The 15,643-nt window shown below is 38.0% G+C and overlaps 1 protein-coding gene across 8 annotated transcripts in view; it reads right to left on the reverse strand.

Moving 5' to 3' along the window:
* Positions 1–15,643, reverse strand: part of NEK10 (NIMA related kinase 10) — a 235,895-nt gene that overhangs the window by 134,586 nt on the left and 85,666 nt on the right. For all 8 annotated transcript variants that reach the window (XR_004626025.1, XR_004626022.1, XR_004626024.1 and 5 more), the window contains one exon: positions 3,584–3,659. Coding sequence is in view for 4 of the 8 variants with exons in the window: in XM_019796374.2 (XP_019651933.1) it covers positions 3,584–3,659 (76 nt within the window). In the remaining 4 variants the exon portion in view is untranslated. The remainder of the gene's footprint in view (positions 1–3,583; positions 3,660–15,643) is intronic.

The following is a 15,643-nucleotide window of genomic DNA, read 5'->3' on the forward strand; positions in this document are numbered from 1 at the left end:
GTTCCTTTAAACTTCATGAAGGCGAAAGTCAGAAAAATTCAAAGATATATTAGTGCTTTAGACCCTGATAAACACACACATGGATTTTTCATCATATTAAAATACAGAATGTGGGATATTTATATAATGGAATATTATTTAGCTATTAAAAAGAAGGAAATCTTGCCATTTGCAACAACATAAATGAACCTAGGGGATATTATGCTAAGTGAAATAAGCAAGACAGACAGACAAAGATAAAAAACAAACAAACAAACAAACAAAAAAACCCGCTGATTTCATAAAAACGGAGAGTAGAGTGATGGTTGCCCAGGGCTGGGGCAGGGAGAAATGGGGAGATGTAGATCAAAGGATACAAAATTTCAGCTATAAGAAGAAAGAGTTTTGAAGAGCGAAGGTACAGCATGGGGCCTGTGATTAGTAATACGGTATTGTTTGCTGAAAATTTGCTGAGACTAGATCTTGAGCATAGTTGCAAGAACACAACAGAAAAAAGTTAACTATGTGGATGGATGTGTTAATTATCCTGATCTTCATAATCATCCCACGATGTATACATAAATCAAATCATCGTGTTGTTTATTTTAAATATATACGACTACATTTGCCATTTTTCCCAATAAGGTTTTAAAAAAGGCATTTTCAGACAAATAAACAAAACAACCAGAATGATTCATTTTCACTTTTAAAAAAATTTTTTTCACTTTAATAATTCAAAATATTCATTAGGATTCTGTCAGTCTGTTCTTTCAGGCCCCAGGGAAACAACAGGCCCCAGGGAACAAAACAGACGGCAGCCCTACTGTTACGGAGTTTGTGTTTTAGTGGGAGAGACATAGGATAGACCAATTAAAATATAACATAATGTCAGACAGAGGCAGAAGCTATGAAAATATAAAGCAAGAGAAAGGGACAGTCTGAAGGAGGCTGCTGTTTGGGGCAGGTGAGCAGGAAAACCTCCCTCCAGAAGTGACATTAAAGCAGATACCAGAAGGAAGTAAGGAAGTAAACTCTGTAGCTAGCTGGAGAAAGAGAAACCATGCATTCTGAAGATCTGAAGGAACAGCAAAGGGGGAGAGTGATAGAAGATTAAAATTTTGTTACAGTCGAAAGAAGCAGTTTTCTTCATAGCCTATTGTGTCAGGTACTGTTCATAACCATGCAAGTATTAGATCATTCATATAGTAAATACTTCTTGTGATCCTATAAAATATCAGACTCTGGGGTGGGGATGGTGGTGAACAAAATCATCCAGCCATATCACAAAATAAGTGAGAAGGAAAAGTGCATGGAGTATGTAGACCAGGGAAAACATGCATTGTCTAGGTGGTTTCCCCTGAGGAGACAACACTCCAGCAGAGCCTCTGGTGGAAGATGAGAAAGAGTTAACCAGGAGGCCAGTGGGGAAAAGAGTATTTCAGGCAGAGGGAGCAGCGTGTGCCAAAGCCCTGTAGTCAGTGGGAACACAGATGCCACAGCCAGAAATCAATAGAGTGAGGTCAGAGCTAAAGTAAAGACAATGACTTAGCATGCAGGTTTGTGGGCTTGTAGCCACACTGAGGACTTGGTCTTTAAATAATGAGCAACTGTAAGCTACTGAAGTGTTCTAAGCCATTTAAGAGTTCTGAGTTTATTACAGCATTTTTAAGAATGCAAGAGGTACAGTCAATAGTTGGGTGTGCTTCACTTTGTCTCTGCTTGTCCAAGTTTACCTATGGGTTTATTTTGATCCATCCAATGGAAACTTCCCCAGCTTTCCTTTAAATTATCTAATGGCATAATGTGAATGGGATTACACTAAGCAATAAAGTCTCAGAGAATTCCCATTCCAGGATTAGTCAAAGTTTTCCATTCATATTAGCTCATACTTGCTTATTATCCAGAAATCCCAAATAAGTGTTCCATGAAGAACATACCTAAAATGTTTCTCAGAGCTTCAACCTCTAAAATCTGCTCTGAAAGTGCAGTTGAAGACAGTGTGCAGTCTTGGACTGGAATTCAAGTAAGACATACAGATAAAAACCGGAACCAAAGACCATATTTGGAGAATATTTTCCATGAGAAGGATTACAATGACCTGCCTCATAATGAATCAAATCAGAGGAAGAAAAGGAGCTTTTATTGACCTTCTGTTCTAGCACAATCAGTCCAGTGTCTGCAAACCATTTCTCTAGCAGCTGAGATATAGAATAAAGAATGCTCTGAGGCACTTCCTACAAGAGTTGATAAAGAGAACTTTCTTCCATTAAATAAGGTAATATCTGAGGAAGCAAAGGCAAAAGAAAGAGTAAAGGACATGGGGACATCAGACTCATCAAACGCTCTGGGACCCTGGAGGGCAGGGACAGGCATCCTATGTCCACATTAATACGCTCAGAGAAGCTTGGGATTATACAAAGATTATAGAATTTGGTGGGAAACACTTTGGGGATGGCTAAAAAGACAATTCAAGAAAAGGCAGGAGGTATGAGACTCAGAGCAGGGAGGGACCATGAAATATATCTGCTTTATTTTTGTCCAATTCACAAACTCAAAAAATGAGGATGCAGAAAATTCAAAAGGAACTGGATGTGTCACTCAATTTATTAGGGAACATCTTAAATTTGGAAAAATTAAAACTTGAGAGAATAACTAGCCAACAATGTCAGAATCCTGGTGGGAGCCTTGACACTATTCTGAACATTCTTGCAGGAAAGGCATTTTTAAAAGAGACTGTTACTTAACAGAGAATTTCCACCCTCCCTTGAGAAGATTTATTCTGAATCCTATCCCCAGGAATCAACTGCACAACAACACAGTAGATTAAAAAAGAAGATGGAAGTGTCTAGATGGCTTGACCTGCTGAATAAGATTTGAGAATATGTCCCTGAATCTGTTATGTCTACTGACGACTCTATCTGCTTGCTAATTTGAAAAGATTCAGACAAATGATATGTGATCAGCAAAAGAAGATTCTCACTGCCTATAATTAGTGGATTGTAAAGGAGCCCTCAAAGCATGTTAAATAAGTTACAAGTGTTTCAGTTCATCAAAATATAAACACCCATCTACCCAAGAAGCGACCGACTTAATAAACATATGTCTAAGTATATATGTCATCGTTTATTCATTCACTCAACAAAACGTATCCAGCACCTATTACCTGCCAGGTGCCAGGTTACGTATTAGCACACAAAAACCTTTCTCCTGCCCTTGAATGTTTATAGGCGGACAGAGAAAAACAGTCATTTTTCGAAGAGGTACAATAAAATATTCCAAGTGTCATGGTGAGTAGCGAGTCTGCTAGTTCATTCACAGATTCTTCAACAATTGCACACCTACTATGTGCCAAGGATCATTTCAATTTATAAGTAATACAACTAGCCTCTATGAGGGGCAGAGTTACCTTAGAGGAAAGACAATTTTTTGTTGTTATTTCAAACACACATAATGATGTGTACTTGTGTATTATCTGGGTAATTGAGGAAAACATTACATAAGCTCCTTTTCCTAAAATCATCTTTCCTTTGCAAGCCCAGACATGAAACTAAAGCCCCAGTCAGTTAGGTATGATGTTTGCAAACCATAAAATAACTGTCCTTACCAGGAATACAGGATTGTTCCAACAACAGACGTGAGTTTACTGTTTTCTTGTTTTTGCTTTGCCAGTCCAAAGTCAGCTATAATTCACACACACAAAAAAATGCGATGTTATTATTATTGTGGTTCCTTAGCTTTTGAATTCTGCACAATAACTATTAAAGATCACAATAGAAAGCTTTATTTTAACCTTCTGTCAAAATGCACCATGTACCAATCTTCCATACCACTCGCGGTCTTGATTAATCACCTACATACAATAGGCCATTATATTATATATTTTGAAATAATGAGATTCATCACCAAAACACTAAAGTAAGTCTTGCTGACTGAGAAGTAGGGCAAAGTGCTTCTTGAACTTATGATTCCACTTTTTAGGTTTATAATTTTCAAATAAATAAAATGAATCTGATATTTTGACATATGCCAGGCATCACCTCATCTGGACAGGAAAAAAAAAAAAAACAACTAAAATAAGCCTGAATAACCACCACAGAAACCTGAAAATCTGATATTAAATGGTGTCTAACTGTATTGTCACAGTAAATAATGATATTCAGAATCATCTCAAAATATTTATATCTTAACAAAAGATTTTGATTTTTAACTTAGAACATCAAATATTTATATTCAAGATGAGCACTAGCTGTATTTTCAAAGCACCTTTAGATACTTCCCTTTTTTAAATCACTCAACAACTTAGGTCAAAGTGTTGGAAACAGACATTCTTCAGAGCTTCTAATACTTCGAGAGATTTAATTACTAGGATGACACAAAAAGACAGTGCTGAACCAGGGCAAGAATTCAAGGTGCTATTCCTAATAAGATTTGGTGTTCACAATATCACTCTGTGAAGTGCACCAAATGTTTATGATATCTCATCGCAGTGACCTTTACTTATTTTTTTAAAAGATTTTATTTATTCATTTGACAGAAAAGAGTGAGAGAGCACAAGCAGGGGGAGCTGTAGAGAGAGAGGGAGAAGCAGGCTCCCCCCTGACCTGATGTGGGACTCTATCCCAGGACCCTGGGATCATGACCTGAGCTGAAGGCAAATGCTTAACGGGCTGAGCCAGCCAGGCGCCCCTGCAGTGAATTTTAATAGAGGTATTTGATAATGTATCTATACCAATATGTCTTTCAGGCTGAAAATATTCCAAAGTAGTTAGACTTCAAACTAATAGTAATTCACATTATTAATAATAACACCCATTTACTAAACAACAACTTTGAAATAACACAAATTGAGCTGCTTACATGAATTGCCTAATTGAATACTGCTAGCAGTCCTGAAGGACAGGTATTACTATGGTTAGTGCAGTTTAGCACTTAAAAGCAAGAACACCAGAAGCAGCCACAATTCCAATCCTGGCTCCATCATGTGCTGCCAGCATAACTCTGGGTAAATTATTTAATCTCCCTTTGCAGTAGTTTTCTTACCTCTAAAATAAGGATTATAACAGCATAAATAGTAGTAAATAGTTGGGTACAATAACAAAATCTGAGTACGTTAACATATGTAAATGCAGGATAATACAGGCTGAACAAGTGATACTTATCATTATTCAATCTTCACAGCCACCCATTTTATAAATGAGAAAACTGAGGCTCAGTTTACTTAAGAGATTGAGTAACTTGCCCAAGGTCTCACAAGGACAAATTAACACTCAGATGTAAATCTGGAGTTATTTAATTCTAAAGCCCCAAACCCTTATCAAAACACAGTACTACCAAAAAAAGAAAAATCAGGCCCAGATCATTTCAATAACAAATTCTACCAAACATTTAAGGAATAAATATCAATTCTGCACAAACTTTATCAGAAAATAGAAGAGAACACTTCCCAACTCATTTTATAAAGCCAAGAGTACTCTGAGACCAAAGCCAAAGACATTAAAAGAAAAGGAAAATACAGAACAATATCCCCCATGAAAATAGACACACACACACACACACACACACACACACCCCAAAGAAAATGTAAACAAATAAAATCTAGACATAGATAAACAGGATAATACATAAGGTCCATTATGCCAGAAATACAAGGCTGGTTCAACATTTAAAAGTCAACCAGTGTTGTTCAGCGAATCAGCATATTAAAGAAAGAAAGTCATACGATATGTATGAAAAGGATCTGATAAAATTCAACATCTATTCTTTTCAGAAAAGTATAAACAGGGATGCGTTTCCTTAACCTGGTAAGACGCATCTATAAAAAGCTACAGTTAACTTTCTACTTAATGTGAATATTTCTCCTTTAAGTCCAAAAACAAGGCTGGATGTCAACTAGATTTGTTGTGGTGATCATTTTAAAATATATACAAACATCAAATTATAATGTTTTATACCTGAAAGTAATAACATGGTATATGTCAATTATATCTATTAAAAAAAGAAAATAAATAAAAGATGTGGCAATCTTGTTAATATGTTGCTATACATGTTGAAGAGATTGTCGCATAAGCAAATTATTTAATGTGCCCTTAATAACTGAATTTTTAAAATAAAGCAAAAATATTTGTTTTCTTTTTTCTTTCTGAAGAAGATAAAGACAAAGAGGAAGAAGATAGAGACAAAGAAGGAGGAGGAGAAGGGAACACACTAGCACAATGACAGAGAAACAAATATCCAGGAATAATATGACAAAAGATATGAAAGATCTATGCAGGGAAAAGTATACAATTTTGTTAGAGTCATTAAAGAAGCCTAAAATTACCAGAGAGATACTCCAAGTTCATGGATTGGAATTCTCAATATTACATAGATGCCATTCTTCCTAAACTAATTTATGTAATTCCAATCAAATTCCTCCAAATATTTTAGGTAAATTTCACAAATTAAGTATAAAATTAGCATAATTAATATAAATAGGACCAAAAGGAGCCATGGATTTTGATAAAAAGACAAGAAAATTTCCTACAAGGTATTAAAAATTATTACAAGGTATTAACCAAGACAAGGCAGTATTAAATCAAGGATACAAAAAGAAAAGAAAAAAAAGGGCAAGAATGTCAACTCTCACCATTCTTATTCAAGATTGTACCTAGAGGTCCAAGTAAGTGCAATATTTGCAAACAAATCTTCGCGAACATAATTTTTAATTTCTTTTTTAAGGAATTCATCGGAGTGAGATTACTGGATAGTACGATAAGTGTATGCTTAAGTTTTTCAAAAACTATCAAACCAAAATATTTTCCAGTGCTTTCTCACCAGAAATGTATGAGTTCTAGTTGCTTCTAAATCCTCACCAGTCATTTGGTGTTGTCAGATTTATTTATTTATTTATTTATTCATTTATTCACTTATTCACTTATTTATTTTAGATTTTTTTCCCTCAAAAAAGGAAAGGTAGGACTTGAACTCATGACCGTGAGATCAAGAGTCACATGGTCTACCAACTGAGCCAGCCAGGTGCTCCTGTTGTCAGGTCAGGTTTTTGGGGTTTTTTTAAATTAGCCATTCTGGTAAGTATATAGTAATAGCTCAGTATAGCTTTAAGTTGCACTTCCCTAATGACTAATAGTGTTGAACATTTTTCATGTACTTATTTGCCATCTGTGTATCTTCTTTAATGATGTACCTGTTCAAAATTTGGCCCATTATTCGATTGGGTTGTTTGCTTTCTTATGATGGAGTTGTGGATACACATTCTTCATCATATTTGCAAATATTTTCTCCTAGTCTGAAGCTTGTCTTTTCATTCTCTTCATGTCTTCCATAGAACAGAAGTTGTAAGCTTGGATGGAAGTCAATTAATTTTTTTCTTTTATATATTGTGGTTTTAATGGTGTAGCTAAGAAATCCTTGCCTGAGCCATGTAAAATAGTCCAGGCTATTCTGCTGAAAAGGCCAGAGAGAGAAGAGCAGCCTGGAGGATGAGAGGCCCAGCTCCGGCCAAACTCCAGAGGCTACCTGCCAGCCATGTGAGCATCCGCCCTCCGCCCTGGGTCAGGGCTTCAGATGCAGCCCGGGCTGACAGCTTCGCTGAAACCTCGTAACATACCCTGAGCCAGAACCACCCAGCGAAGCTGCTCCTGGGTTCGTGGCCCTCAGAAATGGTGAGAAAATAAATGTTGTCTTCAGCTGCTAAATTTCACAGCAATTTGTTACCCAGTAATGAAAAATTCATACAACTGCTACCACCCCAGTCCAAACTGCCATGAGCACTCACGTAGACTACTGAACAATGCTTCCTAAACAGGATGACAGGACTCATGCTTCTCTTGCTCCCTCCAAAACAGAATTCTTCATGGCAGAGCCAAAATGACCTTGGGAAAACCTAGAGCAGAGACCACCACTCGCAAAGTTAAAGTTCGACAAAGGTTTCTAATAAGTACTAAGAATAAAAGCCAAACTCCTACCAGGTATAGAAGACCATATGCTTCTGGGTTTTCGGAAAGGTCTTTCTTGACCACACTATCATAAATACGTCCCTTTCTTCAATACTCTTCTGTTACATTTGATTCGTATCTTTCATTATCTAATTTTTTTTACATTATACTGCCATTTAAAATCATTTAGTCTTTAATCAAATTTCATCAGAGATTACCAGACTTATTACATGCCATGATTAGCTTTCCATAAACAACTTTGCTTTCTTGTACAAATCAGTGTCAATGAAATAAAAAAAATAAAACTGTATATGAGGCAAAGAACTTTATTAACCTTGTTTCGAACTTTATTCCCAGGCTGCTTTAGCTTAATTAGCAGCAAAGAATGAATTATGTCTAAGCAAACACTGAAAAGAGCTGCATGTCCAAGGGACTTGGCCTTAAAAGTATTAGAGATCTAGATTTTGTCAGATCCATGAACAAAATCTTGAAAAGCAGTCCTAATATAATACAAAATAGCAACTCCCAGTAATTTCTTCAAGTTTTATCTTCTTCAGAGGTTGGCTCAATTCATTGGTTTACTTCATTCTTAGAAGCCTCATCAAAATTCTGCACAAGAAATGGAACTTCATCATCCTCCTCCTCTCTGGTTGTGTGGGCAGAGCTTCAGCCAGTCTCCCCCACTAGTCAGACTATCTGCACCAAGTTGTTTTAAGATTCTGGGTAGCATTTCTTTCTTTCTTTTTTTTAATAATAATATTTTATTATGTTATGTTAGTCACCATACATATCCTTAGTTTTTTATGTAGTGTTCCATGATTCATTACTTGCATATAACACCCAGTGCACCATGCAATACGCCCCCTCCTTATTACCCAACACCAGTCTATCCCATTCCCCCAACCCCCTCCCCTCTGAAGCCCTCAGTTTGTTTCTCAGAGTCCAATAGTCTTTCATGCTTCATTCCCCCTTCTGATTACCCCCCTTCTTTATCCCTTTCTTCTCCTACCGATCTTCCTAGTTCTTATGTTCCATAGATGAGAGAAATCATATGATAATTGTCTTTCTCTGCTTGACTTATTTCACTTAGCATTATCTCCTCCAGTGCCGTCCATGTTGCAGCAAATGTTGAGAATTCGTTCTTTCTGATAGCTGAGTAATATTCCATTGTATATATGGACCACAGCTTCTTAATCCAGTCATCTGTTGAAGGGCATCTCGGCTCCTTCCATGATTTGGCTATTGTGGACAATGCAGCTATGAACATTGGGGTGCATATGGCCCTTCTCTTTACTACGTCTGTATCTTTGGGGTAAACACCCAGTAGTGCAATGGCTGGGTCATAGGGTAGTTCAATTTTTAACTTTTTAAGGGACCTCCACACTGTTTTCCAGAGTGGCTGTACCAACTTGCATTCCCACCAACAATGTAGGAGGGATCCCCTTTCTCCACATCCTCTCCAACAATTGTTGTTTCTTGCCTTGTCTATCTTTGCCATTCTAACTGGCGTAAGGTGGTATCTCAGTGTGGTTTTGATTTGAATTTCCCTGATGGCTAATGATTTTGAACATTTTTTCATGTGTCTGTTAGCCATTTGTATGTCTTCATTGGAAAAGTGTCTGTTCATATCTTCTGCCCATTTTATGATTTGTTTATTTGTTTCTCGTGTATTGAGTTTGAGAAGTTCTTTGTAGATCTTGGATACCAGTCTTTTATCTGTAGTGTCATTTGCAAATATATTCTCCCATTCCGTGGGCTGCCTCTTAGTTTTTCTGACTGTTACCTTGGCTGTGCAGAAGCTTTTTATCTTGAATCCATCAAAATCCTAGAGGAGAGCATAGGCAGCAGCCTCTACGACATCGGCCACAGCAACCTTTTTTCGTGACACATCTCCAGAGGCAAGAGATACAAAGTGTTTTTAAGACTATTCACAAATTTAGGGGTGCCTGGGTGGCTCAGTCGGTTAAGCATCTGACTCTTGATTTTAGCTCAGATCATGATCTCAGAGTCCTGGGATCATGCCCCGCACTGGGCTCCATGCTCAGCGGGAAATCTGCTTGAGATTCTCTCTCTCCCTCTCCCTTTACCCCTCCTCCTTCACTCATGTGCTCTCTCTCTCTGTGTCTCTAAAATAAACAAATCTTTTTTAAAAAAGACTATTCATATGTTAGATGGCTTGCTTTAATCTTCCCATTCCACCATCGAGTGTACTGGAGAAAATTAGTAGAAATAGTATAACACATCAATATTTTTAGGAGCTCACTATAATTTTAGTACACATAGACTTCATGTACTTACAATCTAAAATAATTCTTTGACTTTTAGTTTTAGTGCTACATAGAAATTATCTCGTTTTTATAAAAATCCCATTGATTTTCACAGGCAAAAACTAAGGACTGGTAATCACAAGGGTTCTACTCACTCTATGTAATGTAGATAATGGCAGAAACTGAGATGGATGTCTGCAAAAACACAGATAGTAGAGAAGTATTCATAAAGAGAACAAAAGCTAATATTGTTTGGCCATTCGGAAGATTTTGGTAGTAGCAGTAATGTTTCTATTACTCTTTCTACATCTGTGATTATATTTGGAGCAGAGAAAAAGGATTTATTTCAGAAACTGTGGTCATAAAAGCATTCATGTGCTATTATAGAAATTCAAAATGACAGCAGATGACATTTTACATATAGCACATTCTGCCAAAAAAAATCAGTAAAAAAATCTCTCCTTTGATAGAATGAATGATACAGGAAATGCTAAAACTGTAGCCTGTTTGTGCTACAGCCTATAGCTATCAACCTTCAGATGGAAAATGTGTGTGGTCTCTGGTTGAGTGCCTAGATTCTTGCTCTGTCATTTACTATCTATGTGACATTGGATCCATAACTCAGCTACTCTGTTTTCTCAAAAAGAGCCTATGAAACTTATATTTTGCAAGGGGTTTTAAGGTATTTCCATCCCTCTCCATAGGGCGCTTTCACCTACCACCTGTGTCAGTAGCTCCCAAAATCAAAACCATGCCAATTCATACCCAGCAGTAGGTGGCACCTGGCCATTCACACCCCAGACTGGGCTCATCATCTGCAGTCATCCGGGATACCCCAGGCAGCAGATGGCATCTCATCTTCCCCATTTTCTGGGCTTGAAATCTCTGCCTCTTCTCTCTTGCCCCTATGCTCATTAACTCCTCAGCTCTTGTATTTGAATCTTCCTTTTCATTCTGTGACCATAGGTTAAATGTGCTGGGAACCCAGGCCCTCCCTTTTCCTACTAGAACCTAGGTGCATCTCATCAGAAAACGTTCCCTTCTAATCCATTCCATAGCGTATTTAACAATGGAATAATCTACCAACCCCTGTCTTCATCACAGCATCTCCCATGTAAGTGCCAGAATGTGTCCTGACTGCTATCATTTATAAAGTTTCCAGCTGCCCTATGCCTTCAATACTGTCCATTTACTCACTAATTCATCCGTTTCTCCATTAACCAGATCAGAAACTATCCATATTGGCATGGCCCATAGGGACCAATGGTAGAGATACACATTAAATAAAGCATCACATATATAAATTTATAATTATGATAAGAACACTAAAGATCAGGTAGATCTCTGATGCTGTGAGAGAGTAACATAGGAGACAGAGCCAATTAGGNTCCTAGTTCTTATGTTCCATAGATGAGAGAAATCATATGATAATTGTCTTTCTCTGCTTGACTTATTTCACTTAGCATTATCTCCTCCAGTGCCGTCCATGTTGCAGCAAATGTTGAGAATTCGTTCTTTCTGATAGCTGAGTAATATTCCATTGTATATATGGACCACAGCTTCTTAATCCAGTCATCTGTTGAAGGGCATCTCGGCTCCTTCCATGATTTGGCTATTGTGGACAATGCAGCTATGAACATTGGGGTGCATATGGCCCTTCTCTTTACTACGTCTGTATCTTTGGGGTAAACACCCAGTAGTGCAATGGCTGGGTCATAGGGTAGTTCAATTTTTAACTTTTTAAGGGACCTCCACACTGTTTTCCAGAGTGGCTGTACCAACTTGCATTCCCACCAACAATGTAGGAGGGATCCCCTTTCTCCACATCCTCTCCAACAATTGTTGTTTCTTGCCTTGTCTATCTTTGCCATTCTAACTGGCGTAAGGTGGTATCTCAGTGTGGTTTTGATTTGAATTTCCCTGATGGCTAATGATTTTGAACATTTTTTCATGTGTCTGTTAGCCATTTGTATGTCTTCATTGGAAAAGTGTCTGTTCATATCTTCTGCCCATTTTATGATTTGTTTATTTGTTTCTCGTGTATTGAGTTTGAGAAGTTCTTTGTAGATCTTGGATACCAGTCTTTTATCTGTAGTGTCATTTGCAAATATATTCTCCCATTCCGTGGGCTGCCTCTTAGTTTTTCTGACTGTTACCTTGGCTGTGCAGAAGCTTTTTATCTTGAATCCATCAAAATCCTAGAGGAGAGCATAGGCAGCAGCCTCTACGACATCGGCCACAGCAACCTTTTTTCGTGACACATCTCCAGAGGCAAGAGATACAAAGTGTTTTTAAGACTATTCACAAATTTAGGGGTGCCTGGGTGGCTCAGTCGGTTAAGCATCTGACTCTTGATTTTAGCTCAGATCATGATCTCAGAGTCCTGGGATCATGCCCCGCACTGGGCTCCATGCTCAGCGGGAAATCTGCTTGAGATTCTCTCTCTCCCTCTCCCTTTACCCCTCCTCCTTCACTCATGTGCTCTCTCTCTCTGTGTCTCTAAAATAAACAAATCTTTTTTAAAAAAGACTATTCATATGTTAGATGGCTTGCTTTAATCTTCCCATTCCACCATCGAGTGTACTGGAGAAAATTAGTAGAAATAGTATAACACATCAATATTTTTAGGAGCTCACTATAATTTTAGTACACATAGACTTCATGTACTTACAATCTAAAATAATTCTTTGACTTTTAGTTTTAGTGCTACATAGAAATTATCTCGTTTTTATAAAAATCCCATTGATTTTCACAGGCAAAAACTAAGGACTGGTAATCACAAGGGTTCTACTCACTCTATGTAATGTAGATAATGGCAGAAACTGAGATGGATGTCTGCAAAAACACAGATAGTAGAGAAGTATTCATAAAGAGAACAAAAGCTAATATTGTTTGGCCATTCGGAAGATTTTGGTAGTAGCAGTAATGTTTCTATTACTCTTTCTACATCTGTGATTATATTTGGAGCAGAGAAAAAGGATTTATTTCAGAAACTGTGGTCATAAAAGCATTCATGTGCTATTATAGAAATTCAAAATGACAGCAGATGACATTTTACATATAGCACATTCTGCCAAAAAAAATCAGTAAAAAAATCTCTCCTTTGATAGAATGAATGATACAGGAAATGCTAAAACTGTAGCCTGTTTGTGCTACAGCCTATAGCTATCAACCTTCAGATGGAAAATGTGTGTGGTCTCTGGTTGAGTGCCTAGATTCTTGCTCTGTCATTTACTATCTATGTGACATTGGATCCATAACTCAGCTACTCTGTTTTCTCAAAAAGAGCCTATGAAACTTATATTTTGCAAGGGGTTTTAAGGTATTTCCATCCCTCTCCATAGGGCGCTTTCACCTACCACCTGTGTCAGTAGCTCCCAAAATCAAAACCATGCCAATTCATACCCAGCAGTAGGTGGCACCTGGCCATTCACACCCCAGACTGGGCTTATCATCTGCAGTCATCCGGGATACCCCAGGCAGCAGATGGCATCTCATCTTCCCCATTTTCTGGGCTTGAAATCTCTGCCTCTTCTCTCTTGCCCCTATGCTCATTAACTCCTCAGCTCTTGTATTTGAATCTTCCTTTTCATTCTGTGACCATAGGTTAAATGTGCTGGGAACCCAGGCCCTCCCTTTTCCTACTAGAACCTAGGTGCATCTCATCAGAAAACGTTCCCTTCTAATCCATTCCATAGCGTATTTAACAATGGAATAATCTACCAACCCCTGTCTTCATCACAGCATCTCCCATGTAAGTGCCAGAATGTGTCCTGACTGCTATCATTTATAAAGTTTCCAGCTGCCCTATGCCTTCAATACTGTCCATTTACTCACTAATTCATCCGTTTCTCCATTAACCAGATCAGAAACTATCCATATTGGCATGGCCCATAGGGACCAATGGTAGAGATACACATTAAATAAAGCATCACATATATAAATTTATAATTATGATAAGAACACTAAAGATCAGGTAGATCTCTGATGCTGTGAGAGAGTAACATAGGAGACAGAGCCAATTAGGAAAATCTTCTGTGACAAAATGATGATTGAGGGAATATGTAACAGAGAGCAGGAGTTAACTAGGTAAGAAGAGAAAGTGGAAAAGAGACATCCAGCAGAGGAACCTACATGTGCAAAAGTCCTGTGATCAAGGAAACATGATCCATCAAGGAACTGAGAGAAGGTCCTGTGATCAGGGGAGCATGGTCAATTGAAGAACTGAAAAAAGGCCAGGTTGGCTGGAGGATAGACAATGAGAGGCATGGCCAGACCATGCAAGACCCTGCAGGCCACGTTCAGATGACTGATCCCTGTCAATATTGCCCAACTTAAAATATCCATCTCAACAAAACTATTGGATTCATTCAATTCATTCAACACAGTACTTGATTATGAGCACCCCATGCCCTCAAGGACGCCTTTTTCTTTACCTGGATTGATCTTTCTGGGGGAATACTATAAAGAGAGTGGATGAAGAGATGAACACTGGAGCCAGATGTGGTTCATCCCTGGCACTGTCAGTCTATTAGCTGGGTGATTTAAGCAAGTTTTCTAACCTCTCTAACTCTTTTCATTATCTGTGAGGATGGGAATGTGACTCAGATATTGGATGAGGTAATGAACATATAACTCTCATCCCACAGTAAATGCTTAAGAGATGTAGCTATGGGGGGTTACTCCTTTCCTTCAAAGCACAGCTAAAATTTTCACCATGATAAAAATGTCTTCCCTGAGTAAAACGAAAACCATGAATGACTGACAATTTCAGGAAATGATCAGTTGAAATTTCTATAGTGTCAGGCAATGACAGAGGCATCTACTTGAACACAACTGTGTAACAGTCCAGAGAGACATCCACCTTGCAGCCTCACCCATCTACCTCTCTGCTCTTTCCTTCTGCCTTAGTAAATGAAGGCCAACCTCCAACTTCCACAGGACAAGATCCTCAGCAATAGCCTCTCCATGCAGGCCTCAGTGGGGGATGAGGGGTTCTCGGAAAGATGCTCAACAAACCCCTGCCTCATTGGCACTTCCTCTTCTGAAAGCCACTCAGATTCCTAATGTGAGCTCTTCCACTGTGCTACCCATTCCTCCAAAGTTTCCTTCCCCAGGGCAGGCCCTTCCCTGGATGAGAGACAGTTAAAGTGGTTTTCTTTCTCAACAGCATCATTATTTGATTGATTTTTATTGACGGAATTATTATAACAAAGAGTTGTAAGATGAAAAATTCAACATCTGATATAAAAGTACTTTCTGAATTCTAGGTAAGTCCATATCTTTGGTACACAAACATCATTTCACTCTAGGACATCTATCAGTAGACTAGATTCTTGGGGAAACCAGTATCCTTACTAAATATGGGCTCTTCTAAAATCATTTTCCAAAGTGGGCTTTGTTCTAATTACTATTTCTTGGAATAATGAATGAAACTTTAAACACGTGGTTCTAATATTAAGC

The sequence above is a fragment of the Ailuropoda melanoleuca genome, chromosome 6, assembly GCF_002007445.2.
Source record: "Ailuropoda melanoleuca isolate Jingjing chromosome 6, ASM200744v2, whole genome shotgun sequence".
NCBI lineage: Eukaryota > Metazoa > Chordata > Mammalia > Carnivora > Ursidae > Ailuropoda > Ailuropoda melanoleuca.